The following is an 11,308-nucleotide window of genomic DNA, read 5'->3' as shown; positions in this document are numbered from 1 at the left end:
GGGAACCACTCATTTTATTTATTCAAATTGGGGTGCCTCGTTAAAACCTCCTTGGCCAAAACCCTCCTTAGGGAAAAAAGACCAAGTGAGGAAAAAGAGTACACCCGTGGTTACAAGCATGGATTCGCTTATGATAAATGTTCAACTGAAATAAAACTTGAGGTGGGAGACATTCCATGTGTTGGGAATTTCTTCCCCAGATAGTTGTTCTAAGCGATAAGCCCCACCACCTGTGTCTTCTCGTATGCGGTATGGACCGTCCCAATTGGCGGAGAACTTGCCATCCTTCTTTCTAGCACTGCTGGCCATTCTCCATACTAAGTCTCCTATGACAAACGAACGTGGGTGCAGGTTTGCGTTGTATTTCCTGGCGGCTCGTTGTTTGGCGGCGAGGTTGTGTATTTGGGCTTTTTCTCTAAGTTCGGGAAGGAGGTCGAGATGCAAAGCCATGTTTTGGTGGTTTTGAGCTGGGTCGTATAGTTCTCGGCGTAGGGATGGTTCGCCAATTTCTACCGGTATCATGGCGTCTGCGCCGTAGACCAGGCTGAAGGGGGATTCGTTAGTTGACGATTGCGGGGTGCATCTGTAGGCCCATAGTACTTCAATTAACTCTTCTGGCCATCGGCCTTTCGCGGTATCCAATCTTTTACGTAGTTCCACGAGGATGACTTTGTTTGTCGCTTCTGCCTGCCCATTGGTTTGTGGGTGTTCTACCGAACTGGTGATATGTTTGATGCCCAAACCGGTGTAGAATTTTCTAGCTCTTTGTCAATGAATTGTCGGCCGTTATCTGTTATGATGGTATGCGGTATACCATATCTGCATATGATGTCCTTCCACACAAACTGCTGGACTTGTTGGGCTGTGATAGTGGTCAACGGTTTGGCTTCAATCCACTTGGTGAAGTAGTCGACGGCTACGATTAGGAACTTAACCTGTCCTTTGCCGGGTGTGAATGGGCCTAGGATGTCCATTCCCCACTTAGCGAAAGGCCAGGGGGATAATATGTGGTGTAGCTGTTCTTGCTTTTGATGTATAAGGTTGCCATGTTTCTGGCATGGCTTGCACTTTTTGACGTAGTCGTTGCAGTCGGCCTCTATTGTAGGCCAGAAGTACCCGGCTCTGAGAATTCTTGTGGCCATGGTGCGCGCGCCTGAATGATACCCGCAGATTCCTTCGTGTAGTTCCTTAATGATGTAATGGGCTTGTTCTGGCGTGACACATTTAAGCAAGGGCTGGCCGTATCCGCGTTTGTAGAGATCGTCGCCTACCATAGTGTACCTGGCGGCTTTGGCCATCCAAGACTTGTCCGCGTCGGCCGGGGGGTTGCCAGTTTTGAGGTACTGAATGTAGGGGGTGGTCCAGTTTGGGTTTTGGGTAGGGGTGATATCGTCTGATGGGGTGTGAGTTAACGTTTGGCAAGTGTGTGTGACGGAGGGTGCGGATAATGTTTGTTGTAGCAAGGACCGGTTGCGGTTTTTGAGTTTGGTACTGGCTAATTTGGAAAGGATGTCGGCTCTGACATTGTCGGTTCTAGGTATGTGTTCAACGCGGACTAGTTCGAAAGCAGATTGGATGATTGCGCGGACCAAGTGATAGTATTGTTGGAGGACGGGGTCTTTGATTTGGAATTCGTCATTCAGATGGCCTACTGTGAGTTTGGAGTCGGTTTTACATGTTAGCTTTTTGACGCCTACTTCACGGGCTAGGGAGAGACCGGCCAGGATAGCTTCGTACTCAGCTTGATTGTTCGATGTTTTGAAAGCAAAATGAAGAGATTTTTCAATGAGGATGTCGTTGGGGCCTTCCAGTACAATGCCGGCACCTGCGCCCCTTGGGTTCGAGGAGCCGTCTACATGAAACGTCCATTGGTCCTCGATAGGTGTTTGTTGTAGGTCGTTGACGAAGTCCAAGAGACATTGGGCTTTGATGGGGCCGTGTGGTTCATAGCGAATGTTAAATTCGGAGAGCTCCACGGCCCATGACGACATGCGCCCGGCTAAGTCTGGTTTTTGCAATATTTTCTGGATTGGGTAATCGGTCTTGACGGTTATGGTGTGGTTTTGGAAATATGGACGTAAGCGGCGTGCAGCGTGGACCAAGGACAGGGCTAGTTTCTCTACCATTTGGTATCTGGTTTCAGGGTCTTGGAGTGTTCTGCTTACGAAGTAGACGGGGTGTTGGGTGCCTTCTGCCTCTTGGACAAGGGCAGCGCTGACGGTGTGATTGGTGGCCGTGATGTATACCAGCAGGGGTTGGCTGGCGTCGGGTTTGCGAAGGATGGGGGGTGAGGTTAGGGATGTTTTGAGTTTGAGGAATATTTGCTCACAGTCATCAGTCCACGTGAACCTGGCGGATTTCTTTAGGAGCTGAATTATGGGTTGAGTTTGTTCTGCTAGTTTAGGTAGGAAGCGGGATATGGCCGTGAGGCGGCCAATTAGTCGTTGTACTTCCTTGGTGGTGGTGGGGCTGCGCATCTCGATGATGGCTTTGCATTTTTCGGGGTTAACCTCTATGCCGCGCTGTGTCAACATGAAACCGAGGAATTTACCCCGGTCCATGCCGAATACACACTTTTCTGGGTTCAAGCGGAGGTTGTACTGGCGTAATGCGGAGAAGACTGCCTCTAAATCTATAGCGTGTTGATAGTGGCTTGGGGATTTGACGACCATGTCATCGACGTAGACTTCGACACAGTGTCCTGTGAGGTGGCTGAATACTTTGTCCATTAGACGTTGGTAGGTCGCCCCAGCGTTCTTGAGGCCGAAGGGCATGACTCTATAGAAGTAGTTGGCATCGTCTGTGATGAAGGCGGTTTTGTGCATGTCTGCTGTGGCCATGGGTATTTGGTTATATCCGGAGTATGCGTCCAAAAAGCTGAGTACCTTATTTCCTGCCGCGCCGTCTACAAGGCGGTCAATGTTGGGTAGGGGGTAGGCGTCGCGAGGGCATGCCTTGTTTAGATCTGTGTAATCGACGCACATCCGCCATTTACCATTGGCTTTCTTCACCAAGACAACGTTAGAAAGCCAGGTTGTGTAATGCGCTTCGTCTATGAATCCTGCGCTCAGCAACTTGTCGGCCTCTATTTTGGCTGCTTGTCTGCGTTCTTCGCCGAGTTTGCGTTTTTTCTGAGACACGTAGCGGGCTTCTTTGTATACCGAAAGCTTGTGGGATGCGACGTTAGGGTCTACCCCTGGGAGGTCTGCGGCTGACCAAGCGAAGAGATCCGTGTTGTTTGTGAGGATGGGTGTAATTGTGGCACGCTCGTCAGGACTTAAACCAGTGCCTAAGTTGATGGAATGGCCATTGGGGAGTTCCATGGGGGTTGTTTCCTCGACTGGTTCGAGGCGGGCATCTCGGCCTATTCTGGGGTCAAGGTCTTCGCCGGATAAGGCTATGCGGGAATTAGGTGGTCGCGCGATGTGGTTTGTCTGTTGGATTGGGAGTTGGGGTCTTAAACTCGCCATGTAGCATTCGCGTGCCAAGCGTTGGTCACAGTGGATGGTTAAAATGTCACCGGATGGTGCCGGGAACTTCATGGCCAAATGCGGGGTGGAGACGACTGCTCCGAGGGTGTTGAGGGAAGGACGGCCCAAGAGTATGTTGTAGGATGTGGGTGCGTCGACTATTAGGAAGCGGATTGGGATTGTTTTTGTTTGGGTTCCCTCCCGAAAGACGGTATGGAGGTCTATGTAGCCACGGGTAGATACCTGCTCGCTGGAGAAGCCGTATATGGGCTCGTCATAGGGGATCATAGCGGTATCAGGTAGTTGTAATTTTTGGTAGGTGGCCCAGTAGAGGATGTCGACGGAGCTGCCTTGATCAACTAATACCTTCTTAACGGCATAGTTTTCTATTTCAACTGTGATGACCATGGGGTCGTCTTGTTGGTGGTCGAGGCCGTGAAAATCATCATCAGTGAACACGATAGGGGGCATACGTCGTCTGTGATGGGATTGGGTGATGTGGTTGATAGATTGTATGTGGCGGAGGTGTCTCTTTCTGGCGGATGAGGTGGAGCCGCCGCTTGCGAAGCCACCAGAGATGGTGTTAATAGTACCTCGCAAGGGGGGGTCAGCAGGGGTGATGTTGGTGTGGGCGGGTTGTGAGTGTTGATCATTGGGTTGGGTGGGTTGGTTATTGTGGTTGGCGGTGGTTGGTTGTCGTCTGTGGTCGTGGCGTGGGGGGTGGTGGGTGCGGGAGGAGGTGTGGTCATCTTTGCGGATGAAGCGGCGAAAGTGGCCGGCGCGTACCAGTTCTTCAATCTTATCCTGTAGCGCTCTGCACTCTTCTGTAGTATGACCGTGATTGCGGTGGTATCGACAATATTTGGTCATATCAGCGTTAGGAGGGGTGGTTGTTTTGCGTGGTGGGGGGAGGAGGTCAGCCTGGAGGGCTTCGTCAAGGATGCGGGAGCGGGCTACTGTGAGTGGGGCGTATCTGGTGAAACGTGGTTGGCGGGGTTCACGTGGACAGGTATCGGGGCGTGGGTGAGGCTGTGGGGTGGGATTGGGTACGGGGTTGGGATTGGGGTTGGAGGTGTTGGCGGCATAATCGTTGCAGAATTTGGTGTGAAGGGTTTGCATTTCTTCCATGCGCACATAGTCAGCGGCACGCAGCTTGAGTTCGTGCATGGAGGTGGGCGGGTGAAGGTAGACGTTGTTAGCGAAGGGTCCAGGTTGCAGGGTGAGGGTCATACATTGGAGTATCATTTCCTGGTTAAGGTGTGGTGTGCGGAGGGCTGCTTTACTGAAGCGGTCGATGAATGTTCTGAGTGGTTCGTTGGGCTCTTGTCTGATGCCCAGTAGGGACATGGTGGTGGTTTGGTGAGGGCGGCTGCCGGCGAAATGTGTGGAGAACATGTGGGAAAGGGTGTCGAAGTTATCAATGGAGTAGGGTGGGAGGGTGGTGAACCACTCTAGGACGGGGCCTTTGAGTGTTGTGGGGAAAGCTTTGCAGAAGACTGCGTCCTGGGACGTGTATAGGGCGACGTGTGTGATGTAAACTTTGAGGTGTTCATCGGGGTCAGTTTCGCCAGTGTAGCGATCGAGGTTGAATGGTTCCCACTGGGTTGGGAGAGGGGTGCTGGAGATAAAGTCTGTGAACGGGTGGCGGCGTCTGGGCTGGTGGGGATGGGGAATGTGGGGTGGGGGTGGGTGGTTGATCATGGTAGGGATGGTGGAGGTGATGTTATGAGGAGGGATGTGGGTTGTGGGGAGATATGGGGGGTTGTAGGGTGGGACGTATGTGGTGTGGAGAGTGGTGGGTAGGTTGTGGGGAATGTGGGTTGTTGAGGGTGCTGTAAGCCCTGGGTGACCGGGTGGGAGGTGTTGGGGGTGTGTGGTCGTGAGAGGGGTTTGTTGGGTAGAGGTGAAGGTGTGAGGGGTGGGGTTGTATTCACTCTCTTCTTCTGTAGGTTGGAAAGCCGGAGACTTCACTGCTTCAGAGGTCTCTTTGCCTTTTCCCTTCAGGTCGGCATCTGCCTCGATTCTCCTCCTGAGGCGGGAGTTCTCTTGTTTGAGCGCTTCCATCTCTTCAGCGTTGCGCTTCTTCAGGTCTGTGAGTTCCTGTTGCATCTTCATCTGGCCGTCTAGGATGGCGGCCAAGTCAGGGGTGACGCCAGGAGGTCCAGAGGGACCAGCGTCAACTTGCTTGCTAGCTCCAACTTTGCTGCGGGTAGAAACCATCTTCAGAGAAAAGCGGGTACTAAGGATGTTTGTCTCGTGCCCCACGGTGGGCGCCAATTGTTCCTGCAGGGAACAAACAAGAAGTCAGACACAAGAGTCACCTTACCATGTAGTCCGCTATCTCCTCAGTTGGCCTCTTCCCATTCGATACATGTCGGCTTGAACCCAGGAGGGGTTACCTGCAGAAGAATCTCCGAAGCTCAAGTAAGTCAAAGCTCTCAAAGAGTCAAATCAGCAATTAATGAATGCGTACCTTTAAATGATGGGGTCCACGTGAATTTATAGACATTAATGACGTTTGACCATCTCATGGGCTGGGCCTTGACTTGGGCTCTGGCTTGGGCCCCAGCTTGGGCCATGAGTGGGCCTGGTCCTAAATCAGGTTCCATGGGTGTATTGAAGCGAGTTAGCCTTCTAGGTAAGTAGTCGGTTTTGGCCGGCTACCTGCCTAGATGGCTAGTGCTGGTGGTGTCCGGGTACTAGATGGTATGTGGTTTTGACGTGTGTACTATTCACTTGGTTGAGTTTGGCTAGGTACAGTACAAATCCTATAACAATTCACTAGCTCCTTTATTCCTTCCTAAGATAAGGAAAAACATGGTCTTTTTTCTTTTTAAGGGTTTACAATGGGGTTAAAACAAGAAAAAAAGGCTTAAAGCTCAAAAGGGCTATCAATGGATCAATATCAAGGTGAGCTTATTTGGTAGGGGTGGGCATGGATTGGATTTTTAATGATCCAATCCACATCTATTTTAGATCCAAATAATTGGATTAGATTTTTGACCCAAATCCATATTTTTAGCAAAAGTAGTTTGGATTTTTTTAAAATCCTGATCCAAATATTTGGATCAAGATTTAAATCCAATCCAAATATTTGGATCAAGTTCAAAATCCAAAATCCATTTTTTATAAAAGAAATTTAAATTGAATTTTTTAAAACTTGTGTCATTAAGGCCCGGATGACCCGGATGGACCCGACGACCCGGACGACCCAGATGGGCTCGACGACCTGAACGAGCTTGACGACCTGAACGGGCTGGACGACCCAGACGGGCCGGACAACCCAGACGGGACCGACAACACGAACAGGCTCAACGACACGAACGGGCCGGACGACCCGAATGGATCCGACAACCCGGATGGGCCAGACATGCCAGACGACCCGGATAGACCCGTCCAAACAGTCGGGCCCATTCAGGTAGTCGAGCATGTTCGAGTCGTGGGGCCCGTCTGGGTCGTCAGGTACGTCAAGGTCGTCAGGCCCGTCTGGGTCATCGGACCGATCCGGGTCGTTGGGCATGTCTGGGTCGTCAAGCCGGTTTGGGTCGTCGGGCCCGTCCAGGTCGTAGGGAGCATCTGGGTCGTAATGCTCGTCCAGGTCTTTGTTTCGTCGTGTCATCCAGGTCGTAAATATCGTGTAGGTTGTCAAGCTCGTCCGAGTCGTGAAGCCCCTCCAGTTCATCGGGCCCATCCGGGTCATCGATCCCGTCTGAGTTGCCGGGCCCATCTAGGTCGTCCGCCCCATTCGGGTCTTTGGGCCCGTTCGGTTCGTCGGGCCCGTCCGGGTCGTCGGGTCCGTTCGGGTCTCTAGGCCAGCGTGACCTGTTCGGGTCTTTAGGCTGCCTGACCTGTTTTCGTCAGTGGTCCCGCCTGGTCCGTTCGGGTCTTCGGGTCCGCGTGACCCTTTCGGGTCTTTGGGTCCGCCTGACCCATTCGGGTCTTTGGGCCTGCTTGACCCGTTCGGTTCTTCAAGCCCGCTTAACCCGTTCAGATCATCGGGCCTTCTTGGCCCGTTCGGATCTTCGAACCTACTTGTCCTGATCGGGTCTTCGGGCCCACCTGGCTCATCTGGTTATTGGGCCCGCCTGGCCCGTCGGGTCATCGGGCTCACTCGAATTTTCTGAATCGTTGGGCCCATTCGGGTCATTGGGCCCGCCTAGCCCGTTCATATCTTTAAGCTCGCCCAACCTCTTATGGTCGTTGGGCCTGCCCGATCTATATAGGTCATCGAGCAAGGCCCGTCCAAGTCTGAATTTAGCATAGTCCACTGAACCTTTAGTCTAACCCAACTAAAAATTTAAATTAAAAATTTGGATTGGATTTTTTGGATTATCCAAATTTAAAAATCTTGATTTATAAATTAGATTGAAATCCAGATCCATTAAATGGATTTTAAATGGATTGGATTTTTAATAAAATGGATTATAAATGGATTAGATTGGAGCAAAAGTGGATTGGATCAAGAAAAATAGATTTTTTGCCCACCCTTATTATTTGGCCAAGTAGCTAAAAACAAGAAATGCCTCAATCATATCAAATCATGCATATTCACATAAGTTGCAAAACAAAAGAATCAAGCTAAATATTTGAGTATAAACAAACATGAGCAAGTCACTCAAGAAAAAAATAGGAATGGCACATGGCGATCCATCCTTTGCATTAAGGCTCAAGACTCACAAGGTCAAAACTCTTTCACAAAAGATTTAATCTAGAAATTCTCAAATCAACTCAATTAGCAAATCATAGAAACAATCCACTTATATCAACATGACTTTTATTTTTTCCAGAATTACCAATTATTGAATCAAATCCTAAAAATCCAATGTCAATATGTTTTATTGAAAGCAGGGAAATATTTTTTGGTGGATTTCTTATGAGACATATTGTTTAAAAGTTTCACTTAGTAAAAAGTTAATACTTTCACAATTTTCTCAAAAAGAAATCACAATTTTTTTTTCTTTTTAAATGAACAAAAAAACCAAAAATTGAAGAACAAAAAGAAAACTCCTACCTACAGTTTGTCTCCCCCACACGGTGTTTTGTAGGTCCGTGGAGTGCGAGTGTGAGGAGTATGTTGTTGTTACGAAATAATGGCAACGAAAACGGTTCCAAAGCTGTGGTGGCTATCGTGATTGGTGCAGGTGCTGCCGGCGAGGTCCTTGGCTAACGGTGGTCTGGCGACGGAAACATGGTGAAGATTGAGGCTAGGGTTTCTGGTTGTGTGGAGTTGAAGATGATGACGTGGCAACATGTTATTGGCTCTGATTCTTTAGTGGAGATTAAGCCCACGTGGCTTGTACTGGTTGGCCAATTTTAAAAGTTGAGGATAGCTACATGGCAACATCTGAGTGCATCTATTTTATGAGTGGAAAAAAAGGTGCAAATAGACAAAGGCAGGGGTGCAGAAGTATGTTTTGTTAAACCCATTTTGAAAGAGGGGAGTGTACAAGTAATGTATTGGGTACAAAAGTGATTTTTTCAGAACTTGCTGATTTTAGCCTTATTTAAAGGTGTTTTGTAATTTCAATCAATTTATTTTCCCACCTTTAAATAAGTTTAATCTTAACTTCAGCTGCATCAACAAACGTTAAAATATCCAAAAAATAATTTATGCAACTAAAAATCACTTTTTAAGACATTTTTATCACACAAGTTCAAATACCCTAATTATCAGAATTGTTAATTAAATCACTCTTTACGCGCACAAATTCAATTAAATACTCAGAATTAAACACTGAATGAGGTCAAAAATACACACTCATCAATCATTATGTAACATATTTTAATAAATAAAATTTATAAAATAATATAATAAAAAATTTTATAATTAATAATTATTTTTTAAACCTTATTTTATAACAATTATAAAATTTTCGTTATTAATTATTTTTGTAAAAATAATTTCAAAAGCCATATTTTTACATCAGTTTTATAATTAAGTTGAAAAGTAAATTGCAGACATAATTGTAATCTTGATATCACCATCAAACCATGGCATAACAGAGATGATTGAAAAGAGAGAAATTTCTCCCTTCCTTCCCCTCTCTCTCCCTCAAGGTTGATTCGAGAGAGAGGGAGAGGAGGACATCAAGTGGATTATAGTGTGAAGCTTGTCTTGTTCACTTTAAGGGGATTAAAGGTGAAAGTGGGTGGATTTAGAGTAAATTTTGTTGAAGTTTGTGAGTGATTTGATCGATGTGATATATTAAATATTATATTTAAATCAAGCAAAAACAACATTACCAAATTGTTCTTTATTATAAATATGATTAAAAATTATCATTATATAAGTTTGATTTGTTGTAGAAAAAATATTAATATGTATAAATTAAAATAACATATTTGAATAAAAAATATATATATAAAATAATGTAATAAAAAATTTTATAATTAGTAATTATTTTTTAAACATTATTTTATAACAATTTTAAAATTTTCATTAATAATTATTTTTGTAAAAATACTTTTGAAAGCCATATTTTTACATCATTTTCATAATTAATCTGAAAAATAAATTGCGGACATAATTGTAATCTTGATATCACCCTCAAACTAAGACATAACAGAGATTATTTTAAAAATAGAAGAATTTCCCTCTTCCTTCCCTTCTTTCTCCCTCAAGGTTGATTGGAGTAGAGGGAGAGGATGACAACAAGTGGTTTCTTGGATGCGATGTATTAAAGGTGAAAGAGGGTGGATTTAGATGGATGTGATAGATTAAAAATTATATTTAAATCAAGAAAAAACAAGATTACCAAATTTTCCCTTCTTTTAAATATGATTAAAATTATCATTATAAATGTTTGATTTGTTGTAGAAAAAAAATATTAATATGTATGAATGAAAATAAAATATTTTATTAAAAAAATATTTACAAAAAAATGTAACAAAAAAATTTGTAATAAATAATTACTTTTTAAACTTTTTTTTATAACAATTTTCAAATTTCTGTTATTAATTATTTTTGTAAAAATAATTTTAAAAGCCATATTTTTACATCATTTTAATAATTAAGCTGAAGAATAAATTGCCGACTTAATTGTATTCTTGATATCCCCATCAAACAAAGACATAACGGAGATGGTTTAAAAATACATGAATTTTCCTCTTCCTTCCCCTCTTTCTCCCTCAAGGTTGATTCGAGGGAGAGGGAGAGGATGACATCAAGTAGATTACAGTGTGAAGGTTGTGTTGTTCACTTTAAGGGGATTAAAGGTGAAAGTGAGTGGATTTAGAGTAAAGTTTCTTGAAGTCCGTGAGTGATTCGATGGATGTGATAGATTAAAAATTATATTTAAATCAAGAAAAAACAAGGTTACCAAATTTTCCTTTATTTTAAATATGATTAAAATTGTCATTATAAAAGTCTGATTTGTTGTAGAAAAAAAAAATTAATATGTATGAATGAAAATAAAATAATGTATTAAAAAAATATTTATAAAATAATGTATTAAAACTTTTATAATTAATAACTACTTTTTTAGCCTTCTTTTATAACAATTTTAAAATTTTCGTTATTAATTATTTTTGTAAAAATAATTTCAAAAGCAATATTTTTACATCATTATCATAATTAAGCTGAAAAAAAAATAAAGGACATAATTTTAATCTTGATATCACTCTCAAATCGTTGCATAACAGAAATGATTGCAAAATAGAGGAATTTTCATCTTCCTTCACCTCTCTCTTTGTCCAAGTTGATGGGAAGAGAGGGAGATGATGAATTCAAGTGGATTAGAGTGTGAAGATTGTCTTTTTCACTTTAAGGAGATTAAAGGTGAAAGAGGTTGGATTTAGAGTAAAGTTTGATAAAGTGTGTGAGTGATTTGATGGATGTG

General features: G+C 44.4%; 1 protein-coding gene across 1 annotated transcript; it reads left to right on the top strand.

The window, feature by feature from the left end:
• Positions 1-6,142: 6,142 nt before the first annotated feature.
• On the top strand, positions 6,143-7,594 carry LOC114171261 (pre-mRNA 3' end processing protein WDR33-like). Its single transcript, XM_028056401.1, has 3 exons — positions 6,143-6,176; positions 6,644-6,932; positions 7,309-7,594. The coding sequence occupies exons 1-3, from the start codon at positions 6,143-6,145 to the stop codon at positions 7,592-7,594; spliced, it is 609 nt and encodes a 202-aa protein (XP_027912202.1).
• The last annotated feature ends 3,714 nt before the right edge of the window (positions 7,595-11,308 follow it).

This window comes from Vigna unguiculata, unplaced genomic scaffold, assembly GCF_004118075.2.
Source record: "Vigna unguiculata cultivar IT97K-499-35 unplaced genomic scaffold, ASM411807v1 contig_153, whole genome shotgun sequence".
NCBI lineage: Eukaryota > Viridiplantae > Streptophyta > Magnoliopsida > Fabales > Fabaceae > Vigna > Vigna unguiculata.
The sequence above is the reverse complement of the archived record's forward strand: the minus strand, read 5'-3'. Positions and strand labels throughout refer to the sequence as shown.